General features: G+C 36.8%; 1 protein-coding gene across 4 annotated transcripts in view; it reads right to left on the bottom strand.

Moving 5' to 3' along the window:
* Positions 1 to 22,378, bottom strand: part of LRBA (LPS responsive beige-like anchor protein) — a 395,942-nt gene that overhangs the window by 259,748 nt on the left and 113,816 nt on the right. For 3 of the 4 annotated variants that reach the window (XM_058193737.1, XM_058193738.1, XM_058193739.1), the window contains exon 1: positions 2,134 to 2,238. In XM_058193737.1, coding sequence (XP_058049720.1) covers positions 2,134 to 2,226 — 93 coding nt within the window. In that variant the 5' untranslated portion in view covers positions 2,227 to 2,238. Of the gene's footprint in view, positions 1 to 2,133; positions 2,239 to 3,038; positions 3,148 to 4,815; positions 4,881 to 22,378 lie in introns of those variants that run through there. The other variant, XM_058193740.1, reaches the window with a different exon arrangement.

The following is a 22,378-nucleotide window of genomic DNA, read 5'->3' as shown; positions in this document are numbered from 1 at the left end:
AACAAATATCCTACAAAAATTGTTTGTGCAAACAAAATAAATTTTCCTATTTTTCTATCTATTCTTAGGTGAAAAGGGTACAGTCAAAGAAGAAAATATCACTAGCAACTGGAAGAAAGGAGCTATCTAATCAATGAGGTTTTGTCAATCATAGTACACTGATATAAAAGCAGTCTAAGCTGTCATCTTTGTCCCAGTTGAATGATTATGAGGCAATGAACTAAAAAAGATGTATATTTCATTTCCAGAGGACTGTCTACCAACGCCTGATACTTTGATTTAACAAACGAAACCTACCCTACCAGTTCACAAGCCAAAATGACACCGTAGATATATGATAGCATTTATGTTTGCAGGAAGGGATAACCAGCTCTAGATTAAGTGCAGACAGCTTATTAAATAGTGCCTAGCTTGGAGCCAGCACAGATTTTAGAACATTAAGCCTGCTAAATAAATAAATAAATTGTGTGTGTGTGTGTGTGTGTGTGTGTGTAAAACAGGAGGAAGGAGCATTATGTACATTTGCCACCTTGAGTTATGTGTTAAATCAATAAAAGTGGGATAAAAATCTAATAAATAAATAAATCTTTGCTTTTTATTTGTATTTAATTTTTGTTCTATGTTGATATCATCTTAATTTTTATGTTTTAATTTCATAATAGATATGGCTTTTCCTATTAAAATATCCCTTATATGTAAACAAATACATATAATTGTGAAGGTCATAAATGCATGGATTGATTGCAAAGTTATTTTTTCATTACTCTCAAAATGGCAAATAGTCGCTAAATAAGGCAGTTGGCAAACAATTGATCAAGAGATGCATTTAGAGGAAAATTATTTGTAAGTGCACACCATAAGATTACTATTAGAATACAATGCCCTAAAAATTGTATTCTGAAATAATACCTATGTTTCTGCAAACATGATATACAGAGAAATATTAAAAATGTTTGAGAAATAATATACCTAAAACAAAATTAAGAAAATTGCGATCATGAATGTGACTTAGTTGTAGAATGCAGAAGTTTATTTAATATTTTTACGTAAATAGAGGACACGTTTGTGGATAGTCCCTGCACGGTTTGCCATTTCCTCTATCCTAGTACCAATTTTAAAATTAATAAAGAAACAAAGATGGATCATCTTTGCAATAAAATGGAAACATTTTCAGTATTAAACTAATATAGCCTAATATAAACTAATTCCTGGATTAATTAACTAAATTGATTATAAATGTAATTAAAATATTAGTCATTCCATTATATTGTAAATCAAAGTATCAGTCCCAAATAATACCTGTTTCCAAAAATGTCTGTTGTTCTATGAAAACCCCACTGACATTCTCAGAAGATAAGAAGGCTGTAGCCATCTTCATAACACAAAATCCAGTCTAGAACTGCCTTAGCCATAAAAGCTGGTTGAGTGATTTTGAGCCAGTCACTCTCTTTCAGCCAAACTCATAAGGTTGTTAAATAGAAGGATAGAGGAGTATTAGGAATGTCTTGAATTATTTATTAAAAATAATAAAGGTGAAATGAAAAAAATTGTTTTTAAAAAACAATGTATATCTGTTCAACTTTAGATAGATAATTTAGTATATTTTCAAGAATACCTATTGGCCTTAAAAGAACACCGAGAGCAATAGGACAGGACTTCAAGGAAGACCATCTAGAATTCAATAAACAGAAAACTAAAATAATTGTTAGGGTCATACTGCACTCACTGAGTTTTGTTTCTATGTAAAATAGTATTTTAAAAAAACTTTTATCACCTGTAATAATTTCAGAGAAAAATAAATATCATCGTTCAAGATGCAATATTGATACTCAGCATGAACATTATTTCAACATTTGAGCATCAAGAATTTTAAATTGCATATTGACCACAGATGTAACAAAATTCTAAGAACAAGACAATGCAGTGTTAACTATAGTATAAAATGAGACAAAAACAAAAAATAAGAAAAAACATAATTAGCCAGTACTGTTAACAAAGCAACATGATTTTAGAAATTAAACATTCCTTATGTCTAAGTTCCCTTCATTTTTATTCTGACATGATGTGGCCATGTCTCAGATTATAACTACATCTAAATCAATTATTAGTGCATTTTCCAGGAAAATGGCTTACCTCAAATTCAGCATGCCTATGAATGTCTTCTGCTCTCTGCCTACTCAAGATAAATTCTGCTTCATTTGCTACCCTCACTAAATGATCCTTCATTGTTTGACTCAGCAACCTATAAATGCAAAATATTTAAGGTCAAAGAAATTATGAATTTATAAAATTAAAACATTTTATAATATTTAGCTACTGAATAAACAACAGAGGCATGAATTGTGATCAACTGCCTAAAACAAATTTCCTGTTAACTCCAAGAGATAGAGTTTGTTTTCTGCAAGAAGCAAATGCAGTATGTCCTCCACTATCATAAGTGGTGACTATTATGCAAACAAGAGACTCATCCTCATTAAGTGTATAAGGAATATTTGTTGCAAGTAGTAGCAAATATGTGGGGCTATTCTTGAAAGAAAATGGAGATTGGAAATCTAATTGCCCAAAGAAATAATCAAAACATATAAACAAATGTATATGGCAAATAATAAACAAAATTCTAAAAATCCATATTAAATATGTTAAAACATAGTTTTATAGATTTAAAAAACTTTTATCACCTGTAATAATTTCAGAGAAAAATAAATATCATCGTTCAAGATGCAATATTGATACTCAGCATGAACATTATTTCAACATTTGAGCATCAAGAATTTTAAATTGCATATTGACCACAGATGTAACAAAATTCTAAGAACAAGACAATGCAGTGTTAACTATAGTATAAAATGAGACAAAAACAAAAAATAAGAAAAAACATAATTAGCCAGTACTGTTAACAAAGCAACATGATTTTAGAAATTAAAACATTCCTTATGTCTAAGTTCCCTTCATTTTTATTCTGACATGATGTGGCCATGTCTCAGATTATAACTACATCTAAATCAATTATTAGTGCATTTTCCAGGAAAATGGCTTACCTCAAATTCAGCATGCCTATGAATGTCTTCTGCTCTCTGCCTACTCAAGATAAATTCTGCTTCATTTGCTACCCTCACTAAATGATCCTTCATTGTTTGACTCAGCAACCTATAAATGCAAAATATTTAAGGTCAAAGAAATTATGAATTTATAAAATTAAAACATTTTATAATATTTAGCTACTGGAATAAACAACAGAGGCATGAATTGTGATCAACTGCCTAAAACAAATTTCCTGTTAACTCCAAGAGATAGAGTTTGTTTTCTGCAAGAAGCAAATGCAGTATGTCCTCCACTATCATAAGTGGTGACTATTATGCAAACAAGAGACTCATCCTCATTAAGTGTATAAGGAATATTTGTTGCAAGTAGTAGCAAATATGTGGGGCTATTCTTGAAAGAAAATGGAGATTGGAAATCTAATTGCCCAAAGAAATAATCAAAACATATAAACAAATGTATATGGCAAATAATAAACAAAATTCTAAAAATCCATATTAAATATGTTAAAACATAGTTTTATAGATTTAAAAAAACTTAATAGCATTTTATATAATATTTTCATATTTAAAATATTTTTTTAGAAGCAAGATAGTTTTATTTTACTCATTCATTTTGTGATCGATCCCCTTTTGGCGGGCCTTCGTGATCAGATCATCTATAACAAGTTTCCTCAACCAAATCCCCTCCAGAGATACTGAACGGCAAAAAAATGATTGGGAACTCAGAAGACTTAAGTTCCAACCCTATGGACTAAGAAAAGGAAGTACATGTATTTCAATTATTCATTATGTACAATTTTCATAACAATACTCTGATGAAAGTGCAGCCTTTTTTTCCATGTGAAATTTTCAAGTAATTTGTTTATTCTCCAGCATTAGGGCTGCTTTGTCTCCATGTTTCGGATTACAATTATCTGCTAGTGACTGAGACCTAATGCTGCTTTTTTTTATATGGTAGTACTGGTTTTCTTATTATACAAGACTTCAAATTATTTTAATTGAAAAATAAATTTCAAAATAGATTCTGCCACAATTATTTATTGTAACAACCGATATGTATATTCATATATAGTGTGCTTTTTAATTTATTTAAATAAATTTACAGTACTTTTACATGAACTGAACTGCATGAATAATAAACTTTTTTTTTCAAAAGAAAGGAAATTGTATGTAAATGCTTGAGGGAACATGGTTCATTTCCCAGGATTAAGTTGAAAGACTGAAAATTCTTTTAACATTTACTTTAAAATAACCAAGGCCTTTTGTAAAACTATAATTTAAAGAATGCAAATTGCAATGAATTTTTATATTTGAAACAGTTATGTATAAATGTGTATTTATACATTATAAATGTAATGAAAAAAATACATCAATCCAATATAAGTTCTAGGTCACTAAGAGTAATGTATTATGGTCTGTTAGGTGACAAACTATTGTATTTAAACCAAAGAAAATATGACCGAATCCTTGAAACTTACTACAATCAATTCAGAAGGTTTAAAGCAACATGTATCTTCCATAAACACATTATGATTACAAAGAAGCTAAATCTCAAACTATTGCCAGAGTATTGAGTTTGAAGAGTACTTAGAAACTAGATCAGATCTATAAGTTAATTATCTAAAGGAATGTGTAGCATATTTTTAAATAAAAACATTTTAAAACTTAATTGTAAGAGATCAGAGAAGGTAAATTTGTATGGTTGATCACTACAAAACAATAACATTAAAGCTAAGATAAGATAAGGATACATTTAAGATAACTAGGAAGTTACCTTCCTTCATTGACAAGTTCAATGAAAGCTAGGCCTGCATTCTTCTGTATTGAGTTCTGCCATTCCTATAATACAAAAGTGATAAAAAAGTAATTAAAATGTTTTAAAAGAAATACAATTGTTTTACTTAACTAGTAAACATAATAAAAAAAATTAAAATTTTATCACAGATAAAAAAGACCATGAACCAAATACTAGAGCTGAAAAAATACCACATAAGCTGAGTTCACTTATTGTTCTACATTATTATAAATTATTATGGCTAACTTTATGTATATCTAGCCAAATTAAAAAAAAAACCAGAATATGGGTAGGTGGCATATGAACTATATGAATTATTTGTCTAATATCTATTCCTATGTTTAACAAAGACCCTACATTTGTTGAAATATAAAAGCTGCAACTATTCCTGTTATATTGCTTAGTTACCCTAGTTACGTGGTATATAAATATTCCCCAAAGTGATTTAACATTTTTCAAACTACATTTTTGTGGTTATGCTTAGTTTTTTATTGTATTGATAATATCATAGTAATTCTTAATCTTTATCAGTAAAGCTAATAATTCTGAGTGGTATAAAGTAGTAGAAGTTATTTCTATCATAATGCCACAAAAAGATAATTGGAGACAAATCTTTCTAACAGAATTCCCTCTGTCTTTTAACAATTTATATTAAGGAAATGATTTAGACCACTATTTTCAAATGCTGGTTTGGGAATTCTGCGAGATGAAGTTCACACATCCTAAAATTGCCAACTTTGAAAAATACTGATTTGGATCATTCTCTATGGTGTAAGCTATTATTTTAATTATTGCTTATTTAGCACTATCTGTAATCAATGATGCTATAATTGTCATCCTATAGTTATGTACAGTATATACCTATTTAGGGAATAAATACACAATAGTGCTATAAAGTAACTGTTAATCAAACACTGCTTTTCTTCTTCCAACAAAACTCCTATTTTTAACAATCATTCAAAACAGAAAGGCTAGAGAGAGGGGAAATATCATTGATTACTTTCTTTAAATGACATCATGCATATATCAGTGCTCAACTGAAATTCCTTTCATTTTGAATCATAGTATAGTATTTGAAAGTATAGTTACTGAAGGCAGAAATTGTCAAAGGAACAAAAATGATTGCAGCTTAATCCAGCACTTTATTATAGATAATTATAAAAAACAATTATTAGTCTAAATAAATGTTTTTAAGATAAAAGTAAATGTTTTCCCCATACGTGTTTTAATAGTAGATGAGAGCAGAGGAGAATGTAATGCCTTTTGCCTGTCATGTTTAATTTAACATTCTAACACAGTGTACATATCCTATATTGCAGTTAAATTCATGAAGCCAAGTGCATTATCTCAAGATCTTTGTTATTCTTTTCCCTAAAGTGTTAATAAAAATGTTAACAGCCTCAAAGCCAATCACTAATGAAACCCAATAACTGTAACATCATTTCAGCAGTTTAAAAAGAACTGCAACAAAATACTGACAAATTCAACCTATAATTAATCTATATAGTATGGCTCAGTGATGGGATTCAAGTAATTTAACAACCCGTTCTCTGCCCTAATGATTTCTTCCAACAACCAGTTTGCCAAACTGCTCAGAAATTTAACAACCAGTTCTCCCGAGGTGGTGCGAACTGGCTGAATCCCACCACTTGTGTGGCGGTAGTATTATTATTTACCCTTCTTGCTATCTTTTTTACTTCTCATTTTTATTGGTATTTTTAATGGTATTATTATTCTCTGTTGCTTTGCATGTGCATTGAGTACCAGAGACAAATTCCTTGTATGTCTGATCACACTTAAAGTATTATTTGAATACAAATAAAGTATTCAATTCATTGCAAAAATTTCATACCTGATAAACTGATACTATTTCCTATTCCTATACAATGCATAGTATTGCCTGTTTCCAATCTCTGTGATCATACTGAAATTTATAGAAAATGTGTCAATATTTTATAACCAGCAGCTTGAATGTAAAACAGTATTAGAGCAGTAATATGAATTGCCAGAAAACCAACTGAGCCATAAGTACAAGATCTAGATCTAGGCAATCTTTTATAATTTAGAATCCTTAAAAACAGTTCCTGGAAATTAGAGTAGGAAGCTGGAATGTGATCAAGAGCAGATAACAGTTTTGCTTTCCTGCCAAGGCAATGTAGATCTAATCAGACACTTCAGATTCCTGACATATTGGACACCTCTGCTTAAAAAGAAATCTGAGGCCTGAATACACAGATATGGATCTGTACAGTTTATGTCCTATCAAGCACCAGATATAACACCGTCTCCGGTTGGAACAGGCGTGCAACTATGTATTTAATATGTGCATTTGCATGCCTGTGTGTATGCATTCAAGAAGTTATTTTATGTTCATTATAATTAAGTTATTTACTTCATTATTAGAAAACTAACTCCTAAGAAAACTGTCTCCTAATTAAATTATTTTCCTTGGTCAATAGTATTTCCATTTCTTCCAATTCTTCTAATACTATTCCACCCTCCAGATTTTCCAACTAGCAGAGGAACCAGGTTAAAGATGGCCTCCAAATCTCAATTCATGTATCACAGTGTCCTATGCTTTCCTGATGTTTAAATGTTCCTCTCATCGTGCTAAAGAGTAGGAATGAGAAATGAATGTGAAGTCAGAGGGCTGCCCATTCCAAATCTTTAGCACTGAACTTAATTATTTATGGAGGAATAGCGTGTAACATTACATTTTGAACATTGTTTATTGTAATCATATGCCATAAAATTTTAATTTGGCAATAAACTATCTATATATTCTTCTCCAAGGATGTAACTTTGCAGAAAACTTCATCTCTGACACATTCTTCTTTTATCCAATGCAAGAGTTTGCTTTCATAAACTCATGGTAAAAGTTGCTCAAAGTCCACTCTTTTACAAGTTGCAACAGATTATCAACATTAAACCTATATCAAGCTTCTGGGGTTGAATTGTACAAATGTGTTCTATTAGTACATAGCCTGAATGTTTGGCAACTTCATTCTTCAAGACAAATGGCAGCTGCTGCCCTTTGAGGTCTCAAGTCAAGTCTTTAGGGAAGCTCAAAGACCAAGTGGGGAAGGGGGAGGCCTGTTCATTAGAGACTGCTCCAGGCTAAAACGTTCAAGGCAGACATTAGAAATGTATGTAAGACTATTTTTTAATCTATAAAATATAGCAAAATGTAAGTAGTAAGTCCTTCCATACCCTTTGTTACATTTAGATTCATATTTGTATCTTACTAATAGAGTCTGACTTCCATCTAACCATCCATATTACTAGATCTACACAAAAGGAGCAATTATACAACGATGTTGGCATACACACATTTTATATTATGAGCCACTTTGTGCCCAATAAATCCCCAACAAGCATACACACATTTTGTATGTGACATCCCATTTTCAAAATGCCCATAGGAAAGAACTGGGCAAAGTTGGATCATTTAGTAAAGAAAGGAAAGGAAATCCAAATTCTGTGTGTCTAAGGCACTTTCTCCCTCTCTTATGCTATGAGAAAGAAACAAGGAAAGAAATGCCGAAGAAAGTATTTTTAAAAGGCATGGGGTAATTCTGTTAACAAATAAATTACCTGGTTTAAAATCAGATTGAGATCATTACTATAAAATGATGATCAATAGGAAAACTTTTTAAAACCTATTTAAATGATGCAGTCAAATGCAATGATATACATACATACATACATACATACACACACACACACATACACACACACCTCAGTATACACATATACACATACACACACACACATATATATATGAATCATACAATTATGGTAGATGAAGTATTTGCTTCTTGAGGTCCACTGTAACTTTAGTTCTAACAAAAAATGTTTAACAACAAACATGCTCAAAAAAATGTAAAGAAAACAGTTTGGGAATGATTTATACCAATGCATAGTGCTGAAGTTAATTACAACTAGCTCAATAAAATAAAGCCTGTATTATTATACAGCAAGTAATAACCTTAGACAGAGAAACCAGAGCTCTTTCTGCTCTTTTGCATGCTCAGTTCCACAGCACACTACGATAAGAATTAAGTAAGTTGTAAATATGCCATACAAAAACAGCAGTCTTTAACTAAAAGCAGAAAACTCTCCTGCTGCTTAACCCATTTTATCCTACACAATAGTATGCTACACAATAGTATAACACCAGTTTATAGGAAGTAAACTTGGGCAAACTTCCTATAAACTGATTTTATACTATTATGTAGCAAATTCCTGAAAATATCTCATTATAGAATTTAATTACAAGTAGTCCTCCACTTACAAACTGTAATTGAGACTGCAATTTTGGTTGTAAGTTGTGATGGTCGTAAAGTGAATCATCATCAAAAACCCATGACTTTTTTGTGACAGTCAGCGAATACCATGATTCTTACGTAAATGCTCCGGTTGCCAAAGAAATTCATTGTTCACGATGGGGTATTTTTTGCCAGAAACACAAAGTAACTTCCTGTTTTTGGCAGAAATGTTGTAAAATCATTGTTACATGATTACAAGGCACTGCAAACAGCAATAAATGTGTCCCAGTTGCTGAGCACCCAAAATGTGGTTACGTGACCAGATGGGCAAGACATTGGAACTTCAGAACTGGATCAAAAGTCCCATAAAAGTACATTTATGAGCAGTTGCTAAGCAATCAATTGTAAGTCAAGGACTACCTATATACAGTCAAAAACTATAAGGTACTTCTGTTTGTTTAAAAAAAATACATAATACTAAACCTTATACTGATAAAGATATGTCTTAAGTGTCATAAAACACATGGCCTATTTACAGAATATTCCAATACTACTTTCTTCTGAAGAGATATGTACAACCATTGTGGGAATTATGATATTATGAAAATAAAAACATAGTTGGAATTATGTTACTTAACTTCCTCATTTTATCATTGGGAAAACAGTCACAAAACACATCCTGAAGGCTCAGCTCTATGAATAATGAAATAATTACCTGTTTAATTCTTATGCAGCTGTATACAATTAACAGAACTAAAATTCTGAACATGTGGTTAAAAGTAACTGGACTCATATAGAACATAATAATTCTGATATGAATATCGAACAAGGAAGACAGTACACTAATAAATGTATTTTTCTCTCATTTAACCTATATCCATAAAGTATAAATACTGAATATCATGAACAGTGAAAGATAAAATAATGTATCAAAGAGATGGAAAAGAGATTTATGCTGATCACGTAATTTCATTTGTAACCGACCTTTATATAAATGTTATCTAGAACCAAACTTTTACACAAAGTAAAGTGAAGAACCCCAGTTAATGAGGCAGCAACCGAAAAGGTCCATGGAGGGAAACATAATAGATTGAATTCCAATCTCTTTGTTTTGCTACCTGATATTATAAAATACACTGTTTTTTCAAATACCATGTATGCATAAATGTGTGTGTGCATGCGCACAAAGGCCATATTAAACCACAGGGCACTTAGGCCAAAATAAATTTTGATTTAATAAACCCAAATTGCCAGGGAGAATGATCTTTGTGAAAAGCCATACTATTGCATCATACTAATCAATAAAATGCATGTCTTTCAAACATGACATTTTAAAGAAGAAAATGCCTGGTAAATTGGAACCAGATTGTGATTTTTTATAAAAAAAAGATGGACTCACTAGAATCAATATGATTTAAGTTAGCCTGAATCTAATCCATGCATAATTTAGATAGACATAAATTAATGTGGAAATAGAAATATAGCTCATAAACTCTAGATCATTGTAAACTAAACAGTGAAATTGTTAGTAATGTATTATTGATTAATTGATTATGTGCTGTCAAGTCATTGTTGGCTCATAGTAACTACTTACAGTAAATGAGAAATAGTGTATTATTTATATTGTCCCTGTTTGGATCTAGTACACATAGTGAACTGACACATGTGAGCAATATTTCCAGAACTAATGGGATTATTTGTTAATTTGGACAACCTCCAATACTTTTATGATAATACCAAAGAGCCGAACAAGAAGTGTAATGCTTCTCAGGGATGGGTTCTAAATTTTTTACTACTGGTTCTGTGGGCATGGTTTATTTTGTGGGCGTGGCTTGATGGTCATGTGACAGTGGGTGTGGCTTGATGGTCATGTGACTGGGTAGGCGTGGCCAACTCAATGTCACTCATGTCAAGGAATACCTTGCCTGGCCCCTCCCCTTCCAGCCATTCCTTGTCACACCCAGCCTCAACGTATCTATAGTTCTGCAAAAATGTTGTTCACCTTTTTTCAACTTTATTATCTACATACTGTAGATCGGGGTCCCCAAACTTGGCCACTTTAAGACTTGTAGACTTCAACTCCCAGAATTCCTCAGCCTTTGCTGTCTTAAAGTCTTAAAGTGGCCAAGGTTAGAGACCTCTGCTATAGATGCACTTTCATGGACCACTGAAAGGAGGAAATGGCTCACATGCTTTGCCCAAGAGTGTGATAGGCAATAGGTTTTAAGGGGCTGCTAGAAAGAAGGGGGGGGGCAAGGTATTTTCCAAAGCACCAGAAGGCAAAACAAGAAGCAATGGATGGAAACTCAACAAAGAGAGAAGCAATCTAAAACTAAGGACAAACTTCCTGATAGTGTGAACCTATATAGGTTTCAGTCATAATTTCACATATAAAATAGCCATTCATGTAATACAACCTGCATATTGTTCAAAACAGTCATTAGTATTATGGCTGATGTTTGACAGCAAGCCTAAAATCCCCATTCCCTCCCCACTCCAGGGGAAGGCTGCTTCAAAATCCCCATTCCCTCCTCACCCCACTAATCTGTTCTGGGAAGGAATCAAACTCCCCCTTCTTCATTTCCCAAATAAAATATTACTAGATAATTAAGAAATAATTAAGCTGTTAACAAGGAACCTTCCTGGAATTCCACATTCCTGCCAGCTGCATAAAGGAAACTTTGTAAGCAGAAAACACCTACCGGTGCTTAGAGATCATAGAAAGCGGAAGCTGGAAGTTCGGCTCCATTTACAAGCAGGCAGAAAACTCATTCAAGACAGGATACTTCACAATGGAAATCGCCCAAACCTTTTTAGAAACACAAAGCCCCATGTTGCACAAACCCCAAAACTTCAAAAACTTTGAACCATATAAGAATTCCTCCACTTATCCAATTTGTTGTTTAGCTGACCCAGAAAGGAACTTCCAGCTCTGTCAATTTAAAGCGTCAGTGGTTTTTTTCCCCCTTCTTCTTTGCCAAGCGATCTCCTGGCTGAGAAGCGAGTCCTGATTTTTTCATTGTAGCCGATCAGTTGGGAGGCTTCTTGGCTTCTCAATTTAAAGCGATGGTGTCTTTTTCTTTCTCTACTTTGTCAATTGAGCCCTGAGTTTTTTCCTTCCAGCCAATCAGCTGGGAGTCGGGAGGCAGCAATAGATTGGGGGCAGAACCAGGCAGAATTTTTACTACCGGTTCTCTGAACTACTCAAAATGTTTACTACCGGTTCTTGCGAACTGGGGAGAACCGGTAGCAAGCCACCACTGATGCTTCTGCTTGTTAGAATTAATTGGATTAAGCAAAGTTAGTGAGACAAAATAGAATAATTTTCAACAGATAATATTTTTGTAACACAAATGTTTCTTTAAAAAAAATAACTCAATTTATCAAACAGAACATGTAAAGAGAAAATTTCAAAATCATCCAAAATTACCAAGTTCCAAAAAACAGGGTTAAGGGAAGAAATACACATTTCTATGTAACCAATTGTTAGCTTAGTCTAAGAAAACCATAAGCTTTAGTAGAAAAGTAAACGCTGATACATACATGCATACATTCACATAAACACACACACACAAACAATAAACACACAGAGAGGATAGGTAGGTAAGTAGGTAGGTAGGTAGATAGCTAGATCGATAGAAATATATAATAAAATGTAACTTTTAATTGTCTTGCTCTTTGCCATCATGAAGAAAACTAATTTCAGGAATTTACCTTTATTGATAACAGCAGTAATAAAGTTATATATTAATACATTTTAATGTTTTTAACATTTTTATGTTTTTAATATTTTAATATTTATGTTTTTAATATTTTAATATTTATGTTTTATACTATTGTAAGCCATCCAGAGTCACTTGAGACAGTGAGATGGATGAGATATAAATTTAATAAATAAATATCATTATTATTCTTTCTAAAGCAAAGGCAATATAATTTTACTCTTTTGTTAGCACCAGCTAATATATGATAACTGATTTTTTCCCCCCAGAAAAGTATGATATAACAATAATTGCTAGTGAATTGCTTTTTCCATACAGCTTTCCCACAGAGAAATCTACATAACTTGGGCGTCCTCCTGGATGGATGGCTGTCCTTTGATGAACATCTGGCGGCCGTCTCCAGGAGGGCCTTTACCAAGTTCGCTTGGTCCGCCAGTTGCGTCCCTTCCTTGACCGGGATGCCTTATGCACAGTCACTCACGCTCTGGTTACGTCTAGGTTGGATTATTGCAATGCTCTCTACATGGGGCTGCCCTTGAGGTGCACCTGGAGGTGCCCTTGAGGTGCACCAGTTAGTCCAGAATGAGGCTGCGCGAGTAGTAACGGGAGCCGTTCGTGGCTCCCATGTAACACCACTGCTCCGTAGTCTGCACTGGCTTCCTGTGGTTTTTCGGGTGCGCTTCAAGATTTTGGTTACCACCTTTAAAGCGCTCCATGGCTTAGGACCCGGGTACTTACGAGACCGCCTGCTGTTACCCTTTGCCTCCCACCGACCCGTACGCTCTCACAGAGAGGGTCTCCTCAGGGTGCCGTCCGCCAAACAGTGTCGGCTGGCAACCCCCAGGAGTAGGGCCTTCTCTGTGGGGGCAGTGACGCTCTGGAACGAACTCCCCCCTGGCCTACGTCAAGTGCCTGATCTTCAGACCTTCCGTCATGAGCTCAAAACACATCTATTCATTCAAGCGGGACTGGCATAATAGTGTTGAATTTTAACTGGGGTTTTGTGAATATTTTAAAAATTAAAATTTTAATTTTAATTATCAGCCTTTTATAATTTGCTATGTTTTAACTGTTGTTTTTAATTGTATATATTTTGTGTTTTATTTTTGGCTGAGTCCTTCGGGAGAAGGGCGGTATAAAAATTTAATAAATAAATAAATAAATAACATTGAGAGAACCTACTGGGATTAGCTGCAGAGGTACCTAACGTATTATGGTTTTGTTTTTTTGTTTTTGTCACAGAGTCAGAGGAATTTGGCATTTTTGTCCACCTACTGAGTCCTTCCCAAGGACCTAGGATAGGTAAATGTGGATGTCTGATGATGTTACAGGTATTGTCACAGAATGTAAGGTGTCCTGAATAAAGCTGCATTTTGCAATTCACTGATGGGGATTTTGTCAATGCTGATGGTATTCAAGTGGTGCCCCAGTTCTGGGATTATTTTTTTTTATTTGCATTTATATCCCGCCTTCTCCGAAGACTCAGGGCGGCTTACACTGTGTCAAGCAATAGTCTTCATTCTATTTGTATATTTATATACAAAGTCAACTTTTATTGCCCCCAACAATCTGGGTCTTCATTTTACCTACCTTATAAAGCAGGGGTGTCCAAACTTGGTCCCTTTAAGACTTGTGGACTTCAACTCCCAGAGTTCCTCAGCCAGCTTTGGAAGGCTGAGTCAACCTTGAGCATGGTGGGACTAGAACCTGCAGTAATTGCAGGCAGCTGTGTTAAGAACAGACTGTCTTAGCAGTCTGAGCCACCAGAGGCCCCCTTGGGATTGCACCCAAGGAGCCTATTATTATTGGTATTAGCTTTTTATTATTAGGATTGTAGTACACAGACAAATATGTGGATTGACCAGCAATAAATCATGCTCTAGCTACAGAAAAAATAAATTGGTTTGAAACTCAGGTGAAATTAACATGACTGAACAAACAGCCAGCCAAACATTTCATTCATACCACCAGAATATAGATTTGTTTGGTGAATTGTAATCATAAAAACATAAGATAGTAAGATAGTCTTCAACTTATGACTGGTTGCTTAGTGACTCATCAAAGTTACAGTGGCCTCCCCAAAAGCTTCTTGCAACTTAGTTCCGAAGTTACCATGGCTGCAGCACCCCTGTGGTCCTTAGCCCTTACAACTGACTAAGGGGTACCACACTCCTGTGTAGCTCACCCACCATGTCCCTGCTTCTCACTTCACAGTCTTCACACTGTCCTCCTCACTTACTTTTCAAAGATCTCTAGAGCTCAGGTTAGGGAAGGAGGGCAGGATGCTCCATTCTTGAGCCACATGGCATGATCCCAGAAGCAGCTACCATTTTCAGGGTGGCTGCACTGAATTATGGATGCTTTGAAAATGGCAGCTATTTTTGGGTTCGTGCCACATGCCCAGGAACGGAGAGACCTGCTCTTAACACAAGCTCCGGAGAGTTGCAGACCACTGCGGAGCTTTCCAGAGCTCATGTTAGGGAATGAGAGCAAGGCTCTTTGTTTCTGGGTTGCATAGTGTGATCCTGGAAGCAGACACCATTTTTGAAGTATTCACAATTCAATGCAGCTGCCCTGAAAATGGTGCCACTTTTGGAATCATGCCATGCAGCTCAAAAACAGAGCAGTCTATCCTTCTTCCTTAACTTGAGCTCCAGATATCTTCAAAAGTTAAGTATGTGATGGACTATGTAGGATGAGGAGGTTGGTGTGGGGTCCAGTAGGGTGGGAATCAGGCCACGTGCTGAGGGGTAGAAAGCAAGATCATGAGATGCCTCAGGGAATAGGGGAAGCTTCGGGGGACCAAGGGCAGAGTATGAACTAAGCCACTCAGGATCTACCGTGGGGACCCTGAGGCACACTGTGCTCTGTTTAACAACTGCATTGGGAAGACCACAGATGGGGGATCATAAGTGGACACTTCATTTAATGGCCATCGCAACTTCCCACCATTTCGGCATAATCCATTATTGTCATCAATTGAGGATTATCTACCATGTTTCCCTGAAAATAAGACCCTGTCTTATATTTTTTGCCACCAAAAAAGGCACCAGGTCTTATTTTTGATATTTTTGATGTTGACCACTGACTCACCTCATATGCGTGCGTCACCCCGGCCTCCTTTTAGTTGTCAGAGGCCTTCAAGAACTTCTTCTGAGGCTGGCAAGGCTTTCCAGAAGGCCTCTGGAGTCAATAACAGAGCTCCGGATCGATCTGGAGCTCTGTTATTGGCTACAGAGGCCTTTAGGAAAGCCTGGCAAGCCTTGCTGGCTGCAGAAGAAATGGGCCAGCAACGCAGGTGTCAGGGTGTGCAAGGCCTGGCTGCAACTGTCCGAAGGTAAGTAGTAGGGCAGCTCCACCTCTCCGTTCCCACCCTAGCTTCCCACCCCACCCGTGCACCCTGGAGTGGGGCAGGGTCTTAATTAGGGCTTATTTAGGGGGTAGGGTGCACACGTAAAAATCAAGCTAGGACTTACTTTCGGGGTAGGTCGTATTTTCAGGGAAACACGGTATATAGGTAAAAACAAAGAATTTCATTGTAAATTAAATATTAAATAATTGCTGTATAAAAAGCAAAACCATATACAATCACATTATATTTATAAGAAAAATGTCTTTTGAGTAACTACCTCTTTTTAATATGATTGAATCCCTAATTTATATAAATTGTCTTCAGAAATAGTCTACATTATCTATTTCCAAAAGCTACTGTACATCAATGCATACTATCCTATACATAAAAAGAATATAACTGAATGCACAAAAATATCTTGGAAATACAATAGTAAAATGTTAATATTTACATGTAAAGGCTACTGCATACAGAAACATCTTTTGAATATAGATGGAAAGTTTATGGAGTTTCAATGATTTATACGTGTTCATGTCATATTAAAATTAGGTCTATGTAATAAGAGTCTATCTGACTTGCCTATATTTATATTTAGTGTAAAAAGAATATTCTAAAAACATCAGCTTAGATCTACTTCTTTTTGCTAACTTCTCAAACAAAACAAGCTGTAAAACAGCAGGCTCTCAAGCCACAGCACACTTTATTTTCAGGGGTCTCTATACTTATAGACTGACTTCCTGTCAGGAAGGGCTCTATTTCACAGCCTAGGCCAATCAGCAGGGTGCTCGTGGAATTAAGTGCCAGTTGATGTTACTTTGTTTTACATTTAACACTCATGAGAATATTGTTCAAAGATTCAGTTCGAAAGCCAGCGTGGTATCATCCTTCTGACTAGACTACGTACCCCAGGGTGTATATTCTGTTAACACAAAATTCACCTTCAATGGTTCAATTTTTTAAAGACCTGGTGTGCAGGTGAAGCAACAGGATGCCTTAAAGTTTAAGGGTGAAGGAAACACTTGTTTCTTTGCTAAATTATGTTCTCTTAGTTCTTGACGTCTGGGGAGACATGCTTACACTAATATTTCTAGACTAATTTTGATTTTTTTTATTGGAATTTATGAATTTACAATGTAGTACAATAAAGCAATTTTCTTTTTTTAACAATGGCCACTAAAATAATAAAGATGAAGGATCTTACAGATTTATTTATCTTAGAATACAGAATACAATCTTCAACTATTCAAAATACAGGTAATATTTTGGAGCTGCTCTAGAGAAATTTAAATGCATGGTTCCCGTTCAGAATCTTATATGAGGGGAAAATAGCTTTTTAAAATCCAAACAAAAAGTATTTATATCACAGTTGTATGTATGAATGTGACTGTAGTCCTAATCTTTAAATCTAAAGTTTAAAGAATTTCATTTATCAATATCCAATGAGACATTTTATATATCTTATTCATATATAATGAAACTATTTGAAAAATTCTAAATAGGTTAAGTATATTTAAATGTTAATGAATTTGGAACATAATAAAATAACAATAATAGTATGACTAACTGTATTTTTGCCTATTGGCATTAATTCTAAGATGAATTAGACTATCCCACAATTTGTTTGAACATGTTAAAAAAGTGCATTAGGGTAAAAAAATGACGTATGTGGTTCATAAGGAAACAAAATTTCAAAGGTAAAAAGATGTTGGATACTGTGGGAAAGTGAAAATAAGGATGTGATTTGCGATGTGTGATTTTGGTATTGGAGTACTTCCATTTCATGTGATGGGTGCTAGTTCCAAGTAGTCCAAGAAATTCAAGTTCCTTGACAACCATAGCTATGTTTCAGGCAGCCATGTTCCCAGGTTCAAAATACAGCTTGTCTGTCTGGAACCCCCACTGTATTTCAGACATTAACATGATTGAGCGGGTTCAGAGGTATTTCACGAGAAGAGTACTCACTCCTCTACTCACAATAGAATTCCCTATGCCACCCCGGCTTAAAATTTTGGACTTGGACAATCTGGAATTGCACCACCTGAGGTCCGATTTAAGCATAGTACACAAAATTGTCTGCTACAACGTCTTGCCTGTCAACAACTTATTCAGTTTCAACTACAATAGTACATGGACAAACGATCAATACAAACACAAGGTAAATCGCTTCAAACTCGATTGCAGGAAATAAGCTTTCAGCAAACAGAGTGGTCAACACCTAGAATGCTCTACCCAATTCCGTTGTTACAGCCACACAGTTGTTGTTACAGTTCCGTTGTTATAGCCACACAGAAACCCACACAGTTTCAACCTCAAACTGTTCACTGTGGATCTCATTCCATTCTTAAGAGGTCCGTAAAGGGGACATGCATAAGCGCACCAGCGTGCCTACCATCCCTGTCTTACTGTCCCCATTTATTTGTATTTATTTCCTTTGTTTATGTTTATGTTCATACCTACACTTGTTATCTTGTACATTTGACAAATAAACACGCAAACAAGCAAACATACACTTTATGTCTTGTCCTTTTTTTAAAGTGGTTGCTATATTATCTAGAATGCAAAGAGTACTATCATCAACCCAAGTCAGAACACTTCTGGCCCAGATGTGATTGATTGCCATTAAAACTCTTTAGGGCTAGAGCTATTTGAATGGTCCATTCCAGGCACTTCATGGATCCAAATAACCACCAGAAGGTCTTTGGGGAATTTCACAACAATCTGATAGATTAATCCATTGAGGATCGTGTCTGGTGTTATTAATATGTGACCCAGTTGTCTGTCAGTCTTTTCCCTAGGGTTCACTGATTTAATGAAATCTGGACATGAAGGTGCAAACAATGCTTAGAGCAATAGTACAGAAAGACAAGAAATCTGATCATGTACAGATCATGTACATACCATCTGTGGCAATAAGGAAGAGAAAAATCTATTACTTCTTATTGTGCCAACATGTCATCTGGCAGGTGTACCATGTAGGAGAGAATAATTCTCTGCTAGGAAAGACCCAATACCAAGAATTCTTCTTTGTAGCTCTGATTAATTACACCTACATTTTGCTGACAAAGTTACCCACTTATCTTTGACTCAGAGTCCACAGTAATGACTATGGAATCATTTTGCTTGGTTACTTGAGATTTCTTTTAGCCTATGATCACTTATGAAATAAAGCTCTGTCATGTATGAGGTAAATCTCTGCTGATTTCTTTGTGCAACTGGAGAGAGAGAGAGAGAGAGAGAGAGAGAGAGAGAGAGAGAGAGAGAGAGAGCGCGAGCAGTTTTCTGAATTCAGGTGATTAACACCTCATTTCAAGAGGGAATACTGTTGAAGAAAGATGTTGTGTGTGTCCTCCTAATGAAGACTTCCCTGGATCCAGAGGTGCTAGACAACTGTCTCCAATCTTCCTTTCTGGGAAAGCTTGTTGAGACAGTGGTCAACAGTCAACTTTGACACACTATAAAGGAAATGGAACTACCTCCATCCTTGGCAATCAGCATTCAGACCTTAACATGAAACAGATATGGCATCGTTTGCACTAATGGATGAACTTTGTTGAACCTAACTGAAGATAGTCACAGATTCTAGTCCTTTTAGATGCCCATGTACATTTATTTATTTATTTATTTATTTCGATTTTTATACCGCCCTTCTCCCGGAGGACTCAGGGCGGTGTACAGCCAAGTAAAAATTCAATATATAAACATTAAAAAGAGGTTAAAAAGAAATATTATAATGTGGCCAAAATTTTAAAACCATTTAAAATCTTAAAACATAAATACCCCAATAAAATTTCAATCCAGTCCCGCTTGAATAAATAGGTGCGTTTTCAGCTCACGCCGAAAGGTCCGAAGATCAGGCAATTGACGTAAACCGGGGAAGTTCATTCCAGGCGTAGGAGCTCCAACAGAAGGCCCTTCCTGGGGCCGCCAGCCGACATTGCTTGGCGGACGGCACCCTGAGAAGGCCCTCTCTGTGTGAGCGCACGGGTCGGTGGGAGGCACAAGGTAACAGCAGGCGGTCCCGTAAGTACCGGGTCCTAAGCCATGGGCGCTTTAAAGGTGGTAACCAAAATCTTGAAGCGCACCGAAAGACCACAGGAAGCCAGTGCAAGCTGCGCAGGATTGGTGTTACATGGGGCAACGAGTTGCCCCACTATTACCCGCAGCTGCATTCTGGACTAGTTGCAGCCTCCGGGTGCACTTCAAGGGCAGCCCCATGTGAGAGCATTGCAATAGTCCAAGCGGAAGCGACAAGGGCATGAGTGACCGTGCATAAGGCATCCCGGTCAAGAAAGGCGCAACTGGCGCACCAAGCGCGCAGTGGAAGGCCCTCTTGGAGACGGCCGCCAAATGATCGTCAAACGACAGTCGCCCATCCAAGAGGACACCCAAGTTGCGCACCCTCTCCGTTGGGGCCAATAACTCGCCCCCCACAGCCAGCTGCGGCTGCAGCTGACTGTACCGGGGTGCCGGCATCCACAGCCACTCCGTCTTGGAGGGGTTGGGCTTGGGTCTGTTTCTCCCCATCCCGACCCGTACAGCTTCCAGACACCGGGGCAGCACTTGACAACCGTTGGGGTGGTTCGGGGTGGAAAGTACAGCTGAGTATCATCAGCGTACAGATGATAACTCACCCCGAAACCACTGATGACCCCACCCAGCGGCTTCATGTAGATGTTGAACAGGAGGGGCGAGAGAATCGCCCCCTGAGGCACCCCACAAGTAAGGTGCCTCGCGGTCGACCTCTGCCCCCCTGTCAACACCGTCTGCGACCGGTCGGAGAGATAGGAGGAGAACCACCGATAAACGGTGCCTCCCACTCCCAACCCCTCCAACCGGTGCAGCAAGATACCATGGGCGATGGTATCAAAGCGCTGAGAGATCTAATAGGACCAGGGCAGAGGAACAACCCCTATCCCTGGCCCTCCAGAGGTCATCCACCAACGCGACCAAAGCTGTCTCCGTACTGTGACCGGCCCGGAAGCCGGACTGGAACGGGTCTAGATAGACAGCTTCATCCAGGTACTGGGGAAGCTGCCATGCAACCACACTCTGTACAAACTTCGCCACAAAGCGAAGGTTGGAGACAGGACGATAATTTCCCAAGATAGCTGGGTCCAGGGAAGGCTTCTTGAGGAGGGGTCTCACCACTGCCTCTTTCAAAGCAGCGGGGAAAACCCCTTCCATCAATGAAGCATTTATAATTCCCCGGAGCCAGCCTCGTGTCACTTCCTGAGTAGCCAGCACTAGCCAGGAAGGACACGGGTCCAGTAAACATGTGGTCGCATGTAGCCTCCCCAGTAACCTGTCCACGTCCTCGAGAGCCACAGTCTCAAACTCATCCCAAATAACCTCAACAAGACGTGCCTCTGCCATCCCACTTGGATCATCGCAATTTTGGTCTAGACTATCCCGGTTGAACGATTTTATCGTATAGATAACCGTTAAACTCCTCAGCACGCCCCTGTAGGGGTCATCCCGCCTCCTGATGAAGGAGGGAGCGAGTCACCCGGAACAGGGCGGCCGGGCGGTTATCTGCCGATGCAATGAGGGTGGAAACGTAGGAACGTTTCGCCTCCCTCATTGCCACTAGGTAGGTCTTAGTAAAAGATCTCACTAGTGTCCGATCAGCCTCGGAACGGCTAGACCTCCAGGTACTCTCTAGGCGTCTTCTCCGGCGTTTCATCTCCCTCAGCTCCTCAGAGAACCAAGGAGCCAAGTGAGATCTGCGCCGGGTCAGAGGCCGCAAAGGCACGACACGGTCCAAAGCCCCCGTCGCGGCCCGCTCCCAGGCCGCAACGAGTTCTTATAAGTTACTTATAAGTTTAAGTTTTATCAAATGGTTAACCAATCAATATGCAGCTTTTCTGAAAAACAATTAAGGGTCAAGCTATTATTTATAGCATAGGAAAAAGTATACCTTTTATACTTTTTATACATAGGAAAAAGTGTACCTTGATGAAAGTATCTTTTCTTTTATGTACACTGAGAGCATATGTACCAAGACAAATTCCTTGTGTGTCCAATCACACTTGGCCAATAAAAATTCTATTCTATTCTATTCTATTCTATTCTATTCTATTCTATTCTATTCTATTCTATTCTATTCTATTCTATTCTATTCTATTGTTAGGATTCAATCTTGTGATATTTCCATAGCAAAATTAACTTATACTATGGAGATTCAGTATTCTTTTTAATTA

The sequence above is a fragment of the Ahaetulla prasina genome, chromosome 8, assembly GCF_028640845.1.
Source record: "Ahaetulla prasina isolate Xishuangbanna chromosome 8, ASM2864084v1, whole genome shotgun sequence".
NCBI lineage: Eukaryota > Metazoa > Chordata > Lepidosauria > Squamata > Colubridae > Ahaetulla > Ahaetulla prasina.
The sequence above is the reverse complement of the archived record's forward strand: the minus strand, read 5'-3'. Positions and strand labels throughout refer to the sequence as shown.